Source organism: Ictidomys tridecemlineatus, chromosome 4 (genome assembly GCF_052094955.1).
Source record: "Ictidomys tridecemlineatus isolate mIctTri1 chromosome 4, mIctTri1.hap1, whole genome shotgun sequence".
Classification (NCBI taxonomy): Eukaryota; Metazoa; Chordata; class Mammalia; order Rodentia; family Sciuridae; genus Ictidomys; species Ictidomys tridecemlineatus.
Genome location: NC_135480.1, coordinates 32,564,683 through 32,585,206, shown reverse-complemented (window position 1 = coordinate 32,585,206; position 20,524 = coordinate 32,564,683). Strand labels below are relative to the sequence as shown.

The following is a 20,524-nucleotide window of genomic DNA, read 5'->3' as shown; positions in this document are numbered from 1 at the left end:
TTCTACATTTTGAGGCTCTTTCAGACCTCCTTGTAAACAGATTTAGCTCAATAGTAAAGTTAAGTAGTTAGGGGGGCACAGAATCCTCCACGTGTAAAAGCAAATGAGTTTTTAAAGAATAGAAAATAATCTGTATGAGAAATTACTTCTAAATTATCCATGTGGAAATCAAACCTAGCTCTTGTTAACATTTCTATAGAAGCCTGCATTTTGACTAAACCAAATAAATAAATATCCCCCCTAAAAAAAATACCCTAAAAGTAGGCACCGTCATTTCTGTATATACTCACAAATATTTTGTCGTTTTCTGTTTTTCATCAGTATTTTTTTCTTGCTTTATTTGCTTCATTTCCTTTAACTTTATGTTCCATTAATCATGTAGAAGCCTTCTATCTAAGACTGAATTGAATTGATGCTTATTTCTTACCTGTGAAGTCACTTCAGCAAAGAGTTACTCTTTGGAGTTATGTCCTCACCTCTAATCTGCATCCCTCAGTTAGAGTGCTCAGCTTTGGCTGCCCCATCACTGCCCTAAGGCATGTGAAGAGAGGGCTCCGGCTTTGCCCAGTCTGTTCATGAGCTCCCTTTGAAACTGTTGAGGAGGGAAGTCTGTGAAGGGGGAGATGGATGTACTGGGTAACTGTGAAACCAGTGTAATTTGTAAATCTGCCATAACTTTTAAGAGAAAGTTGGGGCAGGCGTTTCCAGGGTTAGCATGCTTTCAGAAATCTTGGATAAATATGGAAATTTTCATTTCATTTTAGAGTGCTCTTATACCAATTTTTTGCTAAGTTTTACCAAGATTTTAGCAATTAATTAACATACAGACATAAAAGGTCATAAAATATTCATGATGACATTGTCATGTTATGTATTTTTATATATACATATATATGCACACACACATATACACACCCACAAAGTTACATACTTAATATCAATTTGGTTTTAAAAAGTTTAGAGCATATCAAATGCATACCACCTAGTAGAGTATCTGTCCATGAAGAATGAAAAAAATCGTCGTTGTAATTGATCCTTTTCAATTCATTATGAAAGTTTTAACCCAATCAGTATAGAGAAAGCCACATTTTATTTTGTCAAACCAAAAACTTAATTCTTGTCTTTGCATAAAAGCTAACACGAACTGACAAAAATAATAGCATAACCCTCAGCATACATTAAACTGATGAAAGAAATTAGGAATGGCTTGGCAAAGATAAAACATAAAATTAATTTTTGTATTATTTTCTTTTCATTCAAATTCATACCAGGTAGACTTTGTCAAATACCTATAGTAAAGAAGAACTTGTTCATGCATGCAGAACAAAATAAAATAAGATTAAAAGCGCCAGGAAATCAGCCTGCTTCAAAAAACCATTAAAGTGTGCCTATCCCTCAAGCTTTACAAATGTGTTAATTGTCATGTTTCAGTCATGTAAATATGTTTCAGCATAAAGTAACTAAGATTTCCTGTTATAGAAGTGCTCCTATCTAGGGGTGTGGGGGTAGGGAGGGACGAAAGAGGACTAAATAACACACTGTAATGAAACCTGCCTTTGGGCAGCACATGCTTCAGTTCTGAATGCCCAGAAATACTTCGCAGACGCTCTAGGCTGCCTAGCAATGGGGATTTTCTAATTCTGGCTAGCTTGACAAAGTAAATACAACTATTGAACATAAGGCAGCTCCTAATAAAAAGCAACAATTCCCCCTTGTAAACACCTACATTTGGACCCATTAAAAATTCTTTCTTCATACCCAGGAACTAGCAGACCCTTAAATGTGGGGGTCTCAAAGTAACTAGAGAGTAGTTGGGAGATTTAGTGCTGTCAGGATGTTTTATATCGCCATTTCCACTGAGCACTTCATACCCCATCTCAGAGCTTTGTAGAGTAATGTTCTGCATACACTGTAGAGCATTATGCAAAGAAACACATTGGCCATTATGCTCTCGGGACTCAGTCGTGTACAGCCAAAAGGAAATCAACTTGTGTTCATATATATGTTATACAGTGTTCAAAAACATATGGTTGCTACATTTCCCAGAGAAATGCTCATCAAAAATTGCCACTTGTGGAAGTTATTTAGTGGACTAACATTAATGTAATAACTCAAGCTATGTGGTAAGTTATTTGATTTAAAAATTTCTTGCTTCCTGCTTTTTCACATTTTAGAATCATCTATTCCATAAACTAAGTATCAGTCAAATCATTACCAGTACCTAATGAGATAGTGGGCCTATTACAGTTCTCAAACTCTTCAGGATTTGAGTCAACCTTGAAATATATGCACACATTTATCTGCTAACAGTTTACTAAGTAGGAAGTATCAGATAATAGTTAGCAACAAACATTGGTTTGAATTCTAATAGAAACAAAGATTGTTACTTTTTGCTACCTCCAGGGTATTTCCATATCATATGCTTTACAAGAAAAAGGAAAGTGGATAAAACGGAATTCTCATGTAATTAGTAGTTTAAATTTGTTTCTAAAGGAATTTTTTTTCAAGCTTAACATTCAAATCTAAAAACACTGTATGTTCCTAAAATATCTTAGCATTCTTAAGGCACCTGGGGAGTAGTCCCCAAGATGCTGCTTCTAAAATGGTTCCTCACTTATCTCAAGTAGAAAAGGGACTTCCTGGGTAATGCAGGCTTGAAGATCCTATCAGAAAAACAGTCCTCAAAGCTTTCCATCTTCTTTCCTTTACTATGATAGTAGCAGCAGGCTCTAGATTTCAAGCATCTTTCCATGTTGCCCTGCTGAAACTTCATTCAAATTCTATACACTCTGGAATTTATCTGCTCCTGTCTGCACTGTGTGTTCCAGAGCCATATACGCCTTGGGTTAAGCAGCAGTTAGAGACCAGAGAAAAGGCTGCAGATTGAGAAGCCCTGCTATACAATTAAAGAAAGATGAATGGAAGGGAGTTGGCTAAAGAGATCCAAGGAGCCCTGTTTAGGAAATGGCATACAATTAGAGAATCACAGGGATAGCAGTGTCCAGATATGACTTCTTCATCCCATTCCTTTATCCCAGAGGAAAAGCTGGAAGTTGGGGGGGCACAAAGGAAAGGCATCTTTCACAGTGATTTTACTCTCCAATTTTAGATAGCATTCAATAACATTCAAGTTGAATTAATCCAACAAACCTAATTGATTTTTTTCATATCTTACTCATGTTGGAACACTAATGGTAATAAAATGAAGAAAAGAATGAAGGAGAAACTTAAAGAAAAAATAAAGAATAATACCTTTAGTTTGCATAGAAAATAAGAGCCACTTTAAGCAACATTCCCTAGGAACTCTCTAGTTTGTTCTCTGTGGATGTATGAAATGAGGGAGGAAAACAACCTGACTCACCAATATCTTAAATGTCTGAAAGTTCAAGAACAGTGAGACTGAAATGTGGTGTGTTCTTGTTTTTACATAGTTCAAAAGATTCCAATTTATGTTTTAAGAGATGTAAATTCTGTAAATCACTCCCAGAAACTGTTAGTTTCTCCATCATGGACATTTCACACAGGGCTCAACCCCTCCACTGGATTCTTCATGGAGGACAGGATTGAGATTAAGAATCAACACTTGCCACAGGAGGAGGCTGTGAGGGAGAGAGGGTAGGGGACACACTGGATCATTAAGTTGCTAGGATATTTCTTCTGAATCAAAAGAACACAGGATCTAGAACAGTCAATATACAGAATTGGGAAATTCTGTCTTTAACAGCTATGCATGTTTATCAGTGGTGATTGTTTTCTGTAATTGAAAATGCCCATGCAAGGGCTGGGAATGGAGTTTAGTGATAGATTGCTTGCCTAACATGTTCCAGGCCCTGGATTTGATTCCCCAGCACTACAAAAAGAAAGAAAAACAAAATGCCCATGTATGACTTGGTAAGGATATGGGCAAGATGGCCCTGTTGTTCACTGAAATAAGTTTCTATCACTTTCCTTGCTGTCCCTTTCCCTTAACAATTAAATCCAAGTCAATCACCAGTTTACAAACCCTACAAGATCTGACACCTGCCTACTAAGCCACACTTCTTAAAGTCTCTTCCTGCTTGTCAACTACTCCAAAAAAGCTGGCTATATTTTTTTTTCCTGTCCTTCAAATGTTCTAAGTTTATCCTGCCTCAGGTTTTCATAGCCTGAAACTTTTTTCTCCAAGTCTTGTAGGTCTCTTCTCAAATTTTAGGTCTCAGCTCAAATGTACTCCTCAGAAATCCTCCAACTAGCATAGTACCCGCAGCCAATATCATGTCACCATGTTTTATATCTTCAAAGCATCTCTCACTATCCAGATTGTCTTCTTCATTTGTGTGCTTTCCTACAGTTGTCACTCTCTCCTCGGGTCATGTAAATATTATGTGAGTTCTATGAAAGCAGAGACCTTGTTGTTCACTGGTTTGTCTCTCAAGCTTCGGAAAGTTTGAGCACAGAGTATTAGGAACATAGATATTGATGCCAGTTGACCCAGGTTCAATTCATTTGGATTCACTGAAGTTGTGACACCACTCCTGCTCTTTTTCCATTGTTTTAGATTTTGTCACGTAGTCCACAGCTACCTGCAAGGGAAGTTTAGAAATGAAGTCTTTATTCATAATGGTCTTGTATTCAAAAGTTCTACTAGAGGGAAAAGGGAAAGTAGAGTGAGGAAGAATCCTACTGGCTAGAAAGTGCAAAAATCATCTGTGTTAGCAGTTTGTAGCACCTGATTCTGCTGTGTAGAAGAAAATTCCTTGTGTGTTCTTTGGGGGCTGCACATTCATTGGTAGATCAGATTTGAGGACTTAGGATTACTTTAGGAGTTGAATAATTATAGACTTGTGATCAGGCTTGTGGTTTCTTTGGCAATACAGTTTCCCTCAAGACTTCAGAAGGTTCCTGGGCTATTTGCTTCCCTTTAGTTCCACATACAAGCCAAAGAGCTTGTCTAGGCATAGTTCTAGGACTCATTTACAGGAAACAGATACCACCACATTATTTTATAAGAAGGAAAATTTAAAACAGAAAATTTGTAGATTAGTGAAATAATTGGAAGCACTGGAGGATACTGCCACCAAAGTGTCCTCAAGGGAAGTGGCTGCCTCTGCCTCATTCAGAGGAATCAGAAGCCCACAGATATGGCTGCTGACTGTAGACACTGGAGCTCGTAAGTCCTACAGCTGCCACTGCAATTGCTTCTTGACTCCCATGAAGCAAATAACACTTGCAGAAACACTGATCTGGCTTCAACTTCCACAATTGCCTCTCAACTCCCATCAAGTTGTTGACTAATCACTGGCATACCAAATATCAGTGCCCAAAAAAAAGAATCCTCTCTTCAACAATGCCAGTTGCAGTAGTTAAGGCAGCAGGAAGACTGCTTCTGCTTCTCTTTCACCCTCTAGTCCTAGTACAGAGGCATCTAATGAGATAAACCTAATTCCCCTTTCCAACCCTCACCTGTAAGAAGTTAGTTGGGGTTGGACACCGAGTATCTATTCCCCTTGTCCACTATAACTCTTACGTGTAAGGCCTGGGTCTTATTTTCTGCCCTCTCTATTCTACCCTTGCTCCTCTCTTTCATCATATGACTAGCCACCTTGAAGCCATCTAAAATAATAGACTTGAGTGAGAAGAAAACACCCTTAACCCAACTTTTTTCTCTGGGCTGCTCCCATTTCTGGTTAGCCTGTTAAGGAAGGTATTAAGCAAAGACTGAGGGGTACAGATATCTTCAGCAATAGTTGCCTGTCCCACTTAAACAGGTTCAGAAACATTTGGGTGTTTTCAGCCCTGTAAGACCTTAAATTACCAAACCTTTGTCTTGTGAGTTGTGGGCTAGGAATGTGGCTCAAGCGGTAGCGTGCTCGCCTGGCATGCGTGCGACCCGGGTTCGATCCTTAGCACCACATACCAACAAAGATGTTGTGTCCGCCGAGAACTGAAAAATAAATATTAAAAAAATTATCTCTCTCTCTCTCTCTCTCTCTCTCTCTCTCTCTCTCTCTCTCTCTCTCTCTCTCTCACACACACACACACACACACACACTCTCTCTTAAAACTGAGCTTTAAAAAAAAAGATTGTGAGTTGTAGGTAGACCACTTCTTTTAACAGAGCTGTAATTACTTCCGTCTCTTCTTACAAATTCTGTAATTCCGTCCTGAGTTCACCTCTCTTTTATAAACACCTTTTAATAAAAGTGGCAGGAAGCAACAGACACACCAATATTCTGAATTTCTCCGATGTTTCATGTACAGCCACTGATTAGGAAGTGTAAGGTTTGCCTTTCAAGTCCTCACAGGCAGATCAAGGATCACCAGCTTTCCATTCTGCACCATCTGACCTCACTCCCCATCTTCCAACCACTAAGTCACCATGTATTTAAGTCACAGGACTTGAGTGTCCCATATATCAGTTACTAAATTCTGTATAAAGAGGATATAGGCAAGGCTGTTATTATGGAGATCCAAATATGTGTGGCTGAAGTAATATGTATACCTCTCACATAAAGGCCCAATTGGATGACCCAAGGCTCTTTGGGTGGCAGGATAGCATCAGGAGCTCCTACACTCATTCTGTCATTTTTCTCTGCCCTCCTTGGAACATACCTTCCATTTTATGGCCCAAGATGCTGCTTCAGTGTCTACCTTCAAGTCTATATTTCAGTAAGTAGGAAGAGGGAAATTAGGTTTGTCCCTAACATTTGCAAAAAACAGAGCAAGAATTAAAATACTTAATTATACATAAGTATTTAACAAGTCATTAAATATGTTTATCTCCCTTCCTTTACAAATATGCCTTCTGGAAAAGCCCAATTTAAACTTAGAATCAGGGTTTCACTCTGGAACATAGAAACATGCTGAGAACTGACCTATAGTCTACCTCCTTTCTCTTTCCACTCTTGCCTCCTTCTTACCCTCAAAAGACCACCCAAATATACTTGTGGACACCCAGGATACATATGCAAACTCTCTCTACGTACTCCTGTAACAACCATCACTTGGCTATTTCTTGTTGACATACAGGTAACACAGTCCACCCTTGAGGGATGAACCTCAGAAAGAGAACTGTGCAGGCTCTGTACTTATTTGGACAGGGAAATCAGGCCCTGAGTACCCAGCATACATTCATTAAGAAAGGGTACTGGCCATAGGTGCACATTCCTTTAGGTCTGTAATTCCTCATACATGGGAAGGGAATGGCCAATGGAAGGGCAGATCATGGCCCTCTTGCTGAGTTCTAATAGCCATAGAAAGGAAAGAGTAAGTAGACGACATCCTCCTGCCTTTACAAAGATTACCTAACATTAAACAAAGCATGTTTGCTCCATGAAGTGACCAGAACTTAATTATTCAGCCTCATCTATTGGCAAGGGAAGCTAGGAAATGTGGCCTTTATTCTTGGAGTCCATGTCCCACTAATATTCAAAGATTCTTTTACTCTCTGAAAAGGAGAATAGATAATGGGAGTAAACGAGCAATCTCTGCTACAGACACATGCCTTTTCACAAATCACACTTTTGTTTAGACAAGTGAGTTCTTCACAATCTGCTTTCAGAGGGGTGAAAGCAGATTTGGAGGCAAGACAATACTGTCAGTTATAATTGACGGTCAAAATAATTGCACACCTGAGCATTTTTCAATGGGCAGCCAATATAAAGTGTTCCAACTCTGAAATTTTGTCTAATTTTCAGATCAATCAGGAAAACCAAATGAATTTTCTTCAATTCAAAGAATATAGTATTATTATGGTATTCATTAAAATAATTTTAATCTTAAACCCTGAGAATTATTGGACCTTAAACAAAAACTTAAACCAGACTCCTGAACATATTTAGCAGAATTTTTTCCAGAATTATTCAGCAACTACCAAATAAACACTTGCTGATTAAAAAAAAAATTATCTGGCATTGTTTACTCTGGTCTACTCTTAGGTGAAAATAACACAAAATTCACCAAAATTAGGCAAAAGCATCTTGCATGTTGCAAAATTTTAACCAAATGTGGAATAATTGCAATATAATATTACATTGTAATAATGTAATAATTATGGAGTAGCATAAGTGTAACAAGGTAAATATATGACAATTATGTAATAGCACATAACATGGATATTTTTACAGGTGAAAACCGCACTCTGAAATCTTGTGAAGAAATAATAGCAATACTGTGATGACAGCTTTATCAAACCTGCTTCACCTGTCTCCTTCCTTCTATCTTCCTCCCTGTGTTCCTGGTTGGAAATTATCTTTCCATTGAGGAAAGGGAAATAAATATTTCTCTCTGCATAGAGCAAGAAAGGCTCTCAACACATTGCTTTGGCTTCTGCCCTCTGGGCTCATGGGAGCATCAGGTGCACATTTCCTTGGTCAGAAACCAAGAATTGGAGCCCCATGCAGTCAGCTGTAGTTCATCTACTGAGTGGATGTTTCTGGTTACTGATCATTTTGCTATGGCCTTTCTCAAAACCATGACCTACTACAATAGTCTCCCAATATACCTCTACTCCTTCTTACATAGTAAAATTAATTTGTCAAACATTTTTACACTCTTCAAAATATTTCCCATCCTCCCTTGCAGCCAGGAGTGGTTATAACTAAGTTCCAAACATGAGTAGAAGTGATGTGTCCAACTTCCAGGTCTTGCTTTCTTGGCCCATTCTCCTTCTTACCAGCTGAGAGCTAGCAAGAGCATCATGCAGAAGTCGAATGCCTTGTTGACATTGGCAGACCAGTCCTTCCAAATCAGAATGTATTACTTACTTATGGGCTATAAAGTGGGAGAGAATAAACTTCTGCTTTTTTTAAGCTATTTTTGGAAGGGGCAGAAGTGTCTCTGTATTAACTTAGTGTACACTCTAATTCATTCCCTAGCATTCAGAGTAGTTCATAACACAGAATATGGTTACAGAAATCAGTAAATCACCCTGCAGGTGAGGGCATCATGCAGCTGGAAGGCTGGAATGGAGTAGGATGGCATGTCTTTTGTTCATTTGTTTCCTCCACATTATGTCAAGAGGGGGAATGCTTTTAAATATCAGGTGAAATAACTGCATCTTTTGACATTTCCTTTATTAGTTATTTTGTCAGCTATGAAAACATTTGGAAAAGATGCATTCTTTTAAGAAGATGGGTCCCATTAAAATAATTTAATGGGATCCCAAATAGCCTTCTTAATACAGCCATGCACATTCGCACTGGCTCAGAAGCCTGGGATCTGATATGCCCCTTCTCCCTTCCTGCCTTACTAAGTATTGGGGGGATTGTGAGTCCAGTTTCCTTTGTATTTCTTTACAGGGCTTTAGTTGAGGATAAGGTATACTATATCCTCAGATGCCAGCTTACTCATTCAGACCTGGTGGCTAAATCCAATATTGTGTTGCTCATTTTTAATTATGTATAGTTCATTGTATTTATAGATTCATTTCCTTGCCCTATTAAATTTGCTTATTTCTATCCTCTTGTGTCTTATGTATTTTTATGAGCCACCCCAGATCTTCTCTGGAGCAACAAGAACTATAAATAAATTAGGGTAGTACTTGATAGTTCACAAAATATTTGTACATCTACTAGTCTTGTGAGGGGACAATTATTCCCTTTGATAGATGGGAACACTGAGGCTTAGACAAATAAATTGACTTGCCCAAGGAAACACTGACAGTGAATGGCACAGGTACATATTAAACTGTCCCTCTCTACATCTGTTTCTAGTGCTCTTGCACCATAATGCTGCTTCTCTGTACCAGAGCGCCAAATAGGGAGGCAGAAGGACCAACATAGAACCTATATAAAATGTGTACAAGTTTTCATTTAAATTATCTATGTTTTAAAGAAAAATGAAAATTATAAGTATTCTGAACTACTAATGCCTATTTCCATGATTCTGGGCAATACAACTTATCACAGAGCATCAAAAAAAATTTAAATGATTAAAACAAATCTCTACTCACCTGCTAAAGGTGAAAATGTACTATATAGATTGTTTTCAGAAAATGAACAGTGCCTGGTGGTTTAGTCTTGGCATAATATGAAAAATATAAATTGATTAAACTTATTTTAATGGGTATTTACCTGCAATTTGTCTCAAATCCAGGTGTAATCTAGATTCATTATCTTGCCCCTTCTGTCTGGGAACTGTGAGTGCTGAGCACAGGTCTGGCAGGCTGGGAGGAAAAGAATTAGGGAGGGAACTATTGAGCCAGGAAATCCAATTCTGTGTGTCTATAGGATCAGTTTTGTTGCTGACTCAGAAGAAACAAAATGTACGATGGCTAAGCTCAGCAGAGACAGAGAGATAGACAGGCAGGAATTTCAAAGTCCCATTCTCCTTGGTACCCTTTGGAGCCGCAGAGCAAATCACTTTTGCTGCTGTTCCTTTGTTATGACTATGGGCCTTCTAATGGCCCATGGGTGGCTTTTGACAGGATCCTCCCACTGCAACCTGTGAGACTATTTGGTATCCATGCTCTTTCCCACCTTGCAGTTTCGAGAGAAAGGAATCTACTGATCCTGTGGGATCACTGTATATCAATCATCCAGGCCTGCAAGGAATCTTGGGAGTGGCCCTGCCTTACCCAGAACCCTTTGCCCACAGAGAAATTATTTTTGACAAGATACTGATGGAAAAAGTAGAAAGGCAGACAGGCAGCTATCCATCTCTCCTGCATCATCAATAGAGTCCTTTCTTCCCAGAATCTGAGAAAAGGAAAATCAAGTGGAAAAAAAAATTTAGCTCAGCATGGGATTTATTTTTGCATGGCCCCTTGCCTGAGGACCCCAGGTATAAAATGAGAATGATGAACATCTTGATTTGATTTATAAGGATGAGAATAATATCATGCATGCATCCTAGTCATTTTTATTATACTCCAATTTTTACTTAAACCATTATTCATTAAAACCTCAACGTCCAAAAGTCTATATACCCTGCAGCCTTGCAGTTGTCTCAGAAGGCCACCATGCTGTACAGAGTATCTTGCTGCATGTTTTTTAGAAAACAGTTCTGGGGTACAGCAGCATCTGAACATTTATATGTCAAGTGTGTGTGTAAAGGCTTTGGAAGCCTCAAAGGAAAAATCCTTGACACACCTGGCAAGCCTGGAACCTGATCCTTCGTTCTTCCTCCCTGCTTCACATCGCACTGACATGGTACACAGGGGGAGGCCCAGAAACAAGGAAAACAAGACCCACTGCTTCAGAATTTAGACTGCAGGGTGACCACACTGAAGTAAGAGTCAACAAAAGCAAGCAAAATCACACGTAGATGCACATATTTCCAAGAGCTGTTCTTGGGCTTTTTCTAAGGACATGAGCATACAACCAGCTTTATGATGTAGTGTTCGCTTAGGAACAGCTAATCATACCCACCCCCCAAAATCTTAGGCTCAGAAGTTGCACACGAATTCTATGTGACTTTTCTTCAAAGCCATTCAACCTGAAAGATTTCCAAGTGTGTCACATGTCACATTTAGCTACTTTTGCTTTAAAGGGCTTTTCAGCCAACTGGCTCAAATTTGTTGCCCGGAAAAGCAGAGGAAGAGAAATGTTTGGCCAGTCAACAGCAAATAGATGAGCTCCTGAAATAAATTTTATTTTTCTAGTCCTCAATAATCTGTACAAGGTTCCCCACTTAGATTATCAGAGCAGGATGACACTCCAATCAAATGCATCCTGTAATCTTACAGTTATATTAGCACTACTGTTAGGCAAATCCCCATTCAACATGTCAGAATCCAGTTGATCACTAGACTGAGCTGAGATTTCGTCTCCTGAAGACTTTTGTTGCTCCCCTTTCCCCACCATGATTTCTCCTTGTCTCAACTCTTCTTATCTATAACTTGGAGTGCTCACTAATGAGGGGTACCTGTGTGCTTCTTTTATTTGTATTGCTGGATTGTAATGAAAGGAGGCATATAGAAGATGCTCTGTTCACATGTCCTTTTAGAATGCCCTGCAGATTCTAAATATTTGTCAACTCCACTTGATTTTCTAAAATGCTTAATCACCATCTGACATCATCTATGAGGTTCCAAGCATAAGTCAACACAGGCGCAAGAGTGTGTGCATTTATCCATGTCTTTATGGTAATTTTTTAAGTTACCGATAACCTTCAAATCATGTATGTGTCTTAGTCATTTTTGCTGTATTCATTAGCAGTGACTGCAAGGTCTTAAGGAAACATTAGAACTCAGACATGTAATTAAAGATCTTTTTCCCTCCTTCTTTCTCACCTGGACATTGATAGAACTAACAGTACAAAGATATATGTAACCTCAGGTTTTAGAGTTACAGTTCCTTTTAGTTTCCTGACACATTCATGTTTTTACTTCTTCCTGAAATCTTTTCTGGAACAAAATAGAACATAAAGAAATGAAATAATTATCTACAACAAAGAAACAAGCATGTCTTATTTGAAATATTTTTGCAACACACACAAAAAAAGACATTAATTACTTAATAAGCAATGGGCTGAGTGCTAAGGACACAAATGACTAGTCGTTGTATGTGAATGTTAACTATATGAATGTGGCAGCTTTTCTTGACCTGCCTGACCTTTCTGACATCTCTGTTGGCTGTGCATCTGTATAATAGTGTCTTTCATCCTGAATATATTTGTATTAAAAGGTAAGCCTAGTCAACGTGAAATCAAGGAAGAAATTTTCATAAGATATTTTAAATGTTTTAAAATATTTTGATCATTTGCACACAGCTTGTGTTTATATGACAACAAACAAGCCTTTCAACAGAAATAAACTAGCTGGGACATATGCTTGCAGATTGCAATATTTAGACACAAAAGATGGTTCTACCCTTTTCATCTTCCCCTCCTCCCTCCCCCCCCCCCCACCATATTGAAGGGAGTCTTCCAAATGAAGGGTTTCAGCTAAGTCAGTTCACCTCTAGAAGGATCTGCTTGGTCATCAGCGGCGAGCCCCATCCTGCCTTACCTTGGTCTCCCACACCCCTTTTGTGCCCCACACAATAGATACAGTCATCTTTTGTAACTGTAGGGGATTGATTCCAGGACTCCTGTGGATACCAAAATCTGGTGATGCTTAAGTCCCTTCTACAAAGTGGCACAGTATTTGCATACAACCTGCACCCATCTCCCTGTATACTTTAAGTCACCTCTAGATTACCTGTAATTCCTAATGCAATGTAAATAGGTGTTATACTATATCAGTTAGAGAATAATGACAAAAAAATGTCTGTTCATGTTCAGTACAGACCCACAATTTCAAAATATTTTCAAGCTGTAGTTGGTTGAATCCATGATTGTGGAATCCACTATTTCTTCCTTTAAATTTGGATTTTTATTAAACAAATTACAGATTAGGAATGATGATAGGTAAAAGAATTTTATATTCTTTTCAAAACATAAAATATGAATATTTTTCCCTAGTTTCAGGAATTTCTATCATAATGGTCAATTAGAGGCCTTGCTTAAATCAACCTGTATCAACAGAAAAACAATTGGGATAGGGAGATAATTCAAAACAAAATTACACTTTTGAAAACATGGCCCAACACTGTACATTAAAAAAAACTTAACGAAAGCCTGTAATAGATGTTATAGTTGACCTACCTGAGCATATAAAAATTATTGGTCCTCTGATTGGTATCATTTTTTTCCTTATGTCAACATTTGTATGAAAATTTTAAGTTCCTAGAAAAAGTATTAGCCCTGAAATAGAATTATCAGGTCAACTTATAGACAAAGAAAACAAGCATTTGTGGAAACTCATAATTCTTGAGAAGTTATATTTTATTTAAAAAGCATTTTAGAGTCAGGTATGGTGGCACATATCTAATCCCAGTGATTCAAGAGGCTGAGGCAGGAGGATCACAACTTTGAGGCCAGCCTCAGCAACTTAGCAAGACCTTCTTTCAAAATGAAAATTTTGAAGGACTGGGGATGTAGCTCAATGGTAAAGAGCCCCTGGGTTCAATCTCCAGTACCACCCCTCACCAAAAAAAAAAAAAAGGCAATTTGGAGTCTGATAAAAACAAGGCCCAAAGGGGAAGGGGGGAGGCCTGCTATTATTTAGGTGATATTTTTCAATGTGTGCATTTATGTAAAGAAAAATCTTAATGCATTTAGATTTGGAATCTGAAAATGTTCCACTAGGATTTTGGTCTAGTTTCTGCAATGGCTATAATTTATAAAAATCTAGTAAGAATAGGATGTGATTATATTGGGCTTCAGTCTGAAGAATTGTTTTAGCAGGAATTTTATATGCAAGACTAAATGCTGATCAACAGAGCATAATATTATATTCTGAAGTATGCTGGCAAAGGCAAAATTTAATTTTTTTTTTTGTTCTTTTTTTCCTTCTCCTGAAATCTTCTGCCATAGCGACTACATTTGCCTCCAGACTTGTCAGACACAGTGAGCCGCTCAAGCAAACAGGATCTGGCAGAATCCGCCAAGCTGCTGGGCCCAGGCTGTGGCATGATGGCCGGAGGCAAGAAGCACCTGGACTTCTAGGGATTCCTCCTTAGTCATTGCATGCAGAATTATATGACACTCTAATTATGATTGCTAATAGCTTATGTAAATATTTTTCTTAATGATTTGACCCTCCAGTCCTTAAAAAACACAGTGAAGATTTCAAAATGGGGCCACCATTCTCCTTTTTTTTAACCAACTATTTGTACAGACATAATACAGTACAAATACTTCTATTTTGGAATTTTGTTTTTGCTATGTTCAGAGAAAATAGATCATTTATTTTTAATAAATGGGGGGAAGGTCAAAAAAATCAAAATACAGTGGTCATTAGGGTACTTGTGCTAAGGCACTTAGAATCATGGGAAAGCACATGTTACAGCAGGCAGCATGTGAAACATGAAATTCAAGTTGTATTCAAAAACATTTTGTCTTCTGAAAAAGTCACTTGCCCCAAAAAATGCTAAGGTTTTTTTTTTTTTGGTAAGAAAATTTTGTTTGCAAATCTATGAAATAAATTCACATTAGTATGTGTCCTATTATTAAAATGATGAAGACAAAATAATATTTGGGGATTCAGACTCTATTTAAGATAATTAGTGTGCCATAGTACTTAATAAATATGAAGAACTTGAATGATAGAATAGAAAAAAGAAGTTGATGGTCTTCTGTTTAATAATCCTAAACAATTGAAATCAGCACTATGAAATGGTGTCAACAGACATAATTCAGGATTGAAATTCAAACTGACAGCTATGGTAATGCTAGGACAGTGGGGGAAACACGTATTGAAGCTTGGTGAGAGATTTTTGCAGTCTAGGTCTTAGACAAAGGGGAAAATGAGACGAAGATTTCCATTGCATCCCGTCAACCCTTTGTTAATTATGAACATTGGGTGAATATGTAAATTTTTAACTATAAAAACATGTCTTTGGGGGAATATAGCACTTTGCACCAGTTTTCACATAAAACACAAGGTTTTTTTGAATCATAGTTGCATATTCTCAAAGCTAAATATCATAGATTAAAAGTTAAAACATAACTTACATATTTAAGTAAAGCATCTCAATTTTTAAAAAGACATTTAACATTCCATTAGGAGAGACTGGATTTCCAAAATACATTTTCAACTATATTAGAATTTTTTGAAGCAGTTATAACTAGCATTTTCAAACAGTTTGCTTTTAATATACTGCAAATTATACTTTATTTGCTCTTGACAACATTGTAGAAAACAAAGACTGGGTTTTTAAAACTGTCTAACCAATATGATGAATGTCAGTCACTTAAAAAAAAAAAACCACTGTAGCATAAACACATACTGTATACAGCTTTTATTCAGAATTAGAATAATTGAATCAATGACAGTGATTTGCCAGGATGTCAAATCTCTCCATCATATCCTGTCACTACCAGTTTATTTTTTGTGATCAAAATCAAAAAGACAACTATTTTGTCACCCGCTTTTTCATTAGTACTAAAAAATTGGGTTTATTCTTCTATTTTTTTTAGAATGTCTGGTTTATTTTTTTTATCTCTTTTAATTCTAAAGACACAAATTCTTCCCCATTTTCTTTTCAAAATAAAGTTTCAGAATTGATCTGTCAGTTAAAATTAAAGGGCTTTTATATTAAGCAAGAGTGCTTTTAAGATTTAAAGCAACTTCAAAAAATCAATTTAGTCTATACATAATAAATAATGTTATGCAGATATTCCACAAAAGCTTTGCTGTGTCCTTTGAATGCATCATGAACAAAGTGAATAAATTCAAATGAATATTTTAGTCCGGTTATTATTTTAATAACGCTAACCTTTTTCTTACTGTGTTGTGGTTCATTTTACACAAACACACAACGGAACAATTACATAGCATTTGACTCTGAAAAGGAAATATGAGGTCATCGGATATGTAAATCGCTTGTCAAAATACTTAATAGGTCATTGATTTACCTCCCTGGTTACCATATCTATAAAATTAATAGCCAATTACTAGTTAATATATGCTTTGCAAATAAGTATATAAGAATTAAATGTGCATATTTGAACCCTTATTTTTAATATACAAGAAACTTTTCAAACTCAATAAAAGTCTATTTTGAATAATGAGAATACATGGGCTTTCCAAAAAAACAGGTCCAAGAGCTTTGATTTTCTGATTCACTGGAAAGGCTTTAAAAAATAAGCCACTAGAGAGTGATGTTTTTGTTTTTCTAAGATAAAAGCCTACTCTAAAAATGTGTTTTCCTTCTTTCCTTAAACATTACTTTTTTCTTCACTACCCCAGTAACTTACTACATAAAAATATTGGTCTTGAAAAATTTGAATACCTTATAAAATAGATACTCTTAGGGATGTTTTTCAAATATGAACTTGACTCAAAGACATAAATACATAAGAATAATGCCAAATGTAGTATCTGAAATGTCCTTGAATCTTTTAAATGTTTCCAGTATATGAACTTCAAAACCCTGTATGGTGTTCATTTCTTACGCTAGATCTGCCTTTCTTTAACATGAGGTAAATATTTTGACTACTGCAGTCTGCTCAGGTACTGGGGTTCTAAGACCTTCTGAATTCTTTTTAGTAGCCACCAAACAATCCACTTTTCTCTTCTTCTCTTCCATTTATTCTTTATCTCCATCTCCAGGATCTTCAAATACTAACATTAAGCCAAATAAAAATACTTACAAAGGAAGGGTCTCTGCAATCAATTCCTTCTGTATCTTTTAATTTCAACAAATGAGACACATACATACACAAAACAAAAAGGGAATGGGGAAACCCCATTCACTTGTTTCAGCCCACTATTATTGTTATTTCTGAGACATCGTGTTAGTGTTTTGCAAAACATTGTTACCATCAGTAGCATCGAAATTAAGTGATAGTAACTCTAAGTAACTTTGAACTTTAAAACGGAGCAGTTTAGTCACCCAGGACCAAGGCAAAAAAAAAAAAAAAGATGAGAATAATATATATTTTTGGCTTGGTTAACCAAACATACAAAAAATGGGGGGAGGGGGCTTTTCTTTTAAGGCCCAGAGCATAAAGAAATGAGCAGGAGCATATCAACACCATCCTAAGATGACATTGACATTCACAGAACAAAGCTGAATCTTAAAATTATACAGAGAAGATAATCTTAGGAAACCTAGTTATGATAAAAAGTAGGAAGAAATGGTTATGTGAGCCATATCAAAAAGCTAGCAGCTTATTAATTAAGAGTTAAGAGGCACAACTTTGGGAGGAAAAAATACACTTGGAAATTTATTACAGTAAAAAGCACATTTCATCTGGAGATATTCAGCTCTAATTCTGTTCACCTGGTTTCCCTAAATCAAATCTGGAGAAAATTTATGGGTGTAGGTACTATTTTTACTGAGGACATCACAAATACACAGTCATTCTGGAAAATGGTATCAAGACATCCCTGCAGGTTTCCCATTGACAAATATATAAATATACATATCATTAAATAAATAAACAAAAATAAATTATTACAACAAATAAAAGGCCAACTCCCGGCACTGCAACCAGAGAGTGTCTTCAACCCTGTCCCTGAGAGCCCCTGGAGCTCCATTCAGAAGGAGAACTCATCTCCCTAGGGTGTGGGCAGAAGGCGAGGCAGCCGTTCCCATCCTGCTGGACCAGAGGGCTTCCGCAGCTGAACAGCCGCTTCTTCAGACTAAACCAGGCTGCGCCACTGTGCCCTGGCAATCCTGACCCTCAGAGGACATGTATACGTGTCCATGCGCACACATACAGACCCTCAGCTCCCATCACTCCCCTTATCCCGTCCCAGCATGCCACACCCAGTTCTCCAAAGTCGATGTTCTCTACATAACAGAGCCATTGGCCAGCACCAACTGCCTGACCCTGGCCCAAATCATGGCTAGTTGGAAACAGTCCCTTCTTGCAGAGAAGATGTAAGCCAACCAACAGCTGCTGCAACACACAATCATATAACCCTTCTCTGACAGTTCCCTTAGCATACATCCCTCAGGGAATAGAGACTGCAAAATGTCAGGAGGTAGAAATGTCTGCTCTGGCTATAGTACCAACAGTGCAGAAGTGCCAGCATGCAGTGCAGCCTGACACTGAGTAAAACTACATGCACACATACAAAAACTGCAATCAACTTAGGAAGGTGTCTCTAAATGTGAAGCAACTCTGAAGGAATAAAGTTATTCATCTATAGCATGCCAGACAGATGAATCTTAATTATCTGTTCACAAACAATTCTTTAGCTAGAAAATAGTAGATGTTGAACTAGAAGGTTATATTTAAATCCTCCAAATAATTTCTATATTTCTGATCATTTGCCTTTGGGGATTTAAAAAAAAAAAAGAGTGCAGTTCAGAGGAATCCTGGCTCTTTTCCCCCAGAGATTTTTGCATGTGCGAGCATTTTAATCCAAGCTACCAGAACCCCCAGTCTACTGAAGCTTGCAGAAGAAAACTTATCTATATTGATTTATATGTTGCCTAGAACAGAAAGAAATAACAGTCTCAGACAGGCCTTTTTCACCCAACAAAGGCTTATTTTTTTTCCATCCTTTGCTTGGGCTCAAGCACTCCTGCCCTGCGTGCCGCCACTTTAAACATGATCAGATCTGTGCTTCATTGCAAATAACAACTGACCAACAATGGGCCCTGCTTCATAGATTTGGGAATGTTTGGCTTAAGCTGCCAATGACTGAAGGCCTTTAACTCCCACCGGCCAGTCACAGTCCGCTTTGTTGTCGTCTGTTGATGTGTCTGTGCTCATTATTCCTTGACATGCAACATCCCCCCCTCCACCCTCCAACCATCCACTACCGCACAGAAAGCAAGATTCAAATGGGAACAGCTGTAGTGGTTCAATGGGAAATGATGCCTCTTGTGCAAAGGGGAGGGAGACAGAAAAGAGAGAGGCCCTATCTGAGAAAGGCAACAGCTTTCAGAGAGTCTTGTTTAAGAAATCTACTTTTGAATATACTTCAGTGAAATCATTGTTGAAACAGGCTGACAATAGAAATCTGCCCAGATTGAAAATGCCAGCCCTAATTCAAAACACAATTCCTAGTTGGTAGCTTCTTGCATTTTAAAGTTATTTTTAGACTTTGAAAGTTTTTGAATTAAATATCTAACTGGGAAGTGTAACCATTTCATATATATGTTGTGGGTGAACATGGGCACAGATCTACACATAGTTTTAATTGGAATGTTTTTCTAACACATTTCTGATTGATGCTATCTGTGAGAATTATTTCTTCAAGGATCATCAGGATGTAAAAATAGGGTATGTATGAAAGTAACCATTGGTATTAGAATGTTAATCTAACATGGAAACAAAATTTGTAACACCACACTATAAGGTTAAAAAGAAAATAGTATAATAAAGGAAATACAAAGGCTTTGGCATGGTTTTTACAATCAACAATGGTTAATTTTGATATGTAGTTGTGAACAACTTCAAAACACTTAAGTTTAAAACTCTTGCAAGCACTTTTAATTGATTAGGAATGAAATCTAGATGCACAAAATGATTGGACTGTGAACAGTAATACAACTATATCTAAGAACAATTAACTTTTGCTGGCCAAAAAAGAAACGTATGATTGCATGAAAATGTGTATAAAACATCTATAGAGTATTCTTGTCAAATATAAATGAAATTAACTTTATTATAGAAATCATTCTGAGGATTTCTAGGGAAGACAAATACTTACATTTTGACATAAAACAAATTGGATTATATCGAAGACACACTCTACCTTTTAGCTATCAACTTTTTTCTTCCTTGAATTTATATCTTACCCTTTTTTGCACATAAACTTTATCCGTTAACAACCTTTGGAAAACCAACAGATATTTCTTACATAAATCTAGTGCATGTTGTTCCAGGTTTAATTATATGCAAAGGAATGATACAAACTTGGAACATCAGTCCATAAACTATGAACAGATGGGTAGAAGTATTCGATATATCTTGATAAAACTCTTAAATTCGTGGCAAATCTTGTTGACCATTCTTTTTTTTTTTTTTCTTTAAACAACTTCATGACCAACACAGATCAAACATCCATCCAGTCTACGTTGTTCTTTTTTTCATTATA

The 20,524-nt window shown here is 37.2% G+C and overlaps 1 protein-coding gene and 1 long non-coding RNA gene across 5 annotated transcripts in view; one reads left to right on the top strand and one right to left on the bottom strand.

Moving 5' to 3' along the window:
- LOC120889602 (uncharacterized) overlaps nt 1-620 on the bottom strand; it is a 50,925-nt gene extending 50,305 nt beyond the window's left edge. For both annotated transcript variants that reach the window (XR_005733587.2, XR_013437665.1), the window contains exon 1: nt 428-620. This is a non-coding gene — a long non-coding RNA (uncharacterized LOC120889602). The remainder of the gene's footprint in view (nt 1-427) is intronic.
- Elp4 (elongator acetyltransferase complex subunit 4) overlaps nt 1-16,213 on the top strand; it is a 231,831-nt gene extending 215,618 nt beyond the window's left edge. For all 3 annotated transcript variants that reach the window (XM_078046290.1, XM_005327452.4, XM_078046289.1), the window contains one exon: nt 14,338-16,213. In XM_078046290.1, coding sequence (XP_077902416.1) covers nt 14,338-14,374 — 37 coding nt within the window. In that variant the 3' untranslated portion in view covers nt 14,375-16,213. The remainder of the gene's footprint in view (nt 1-14,337) is intronic.
- Nucleotides 16,214-20,524: the final 4,311 nt, after the last annotated feature.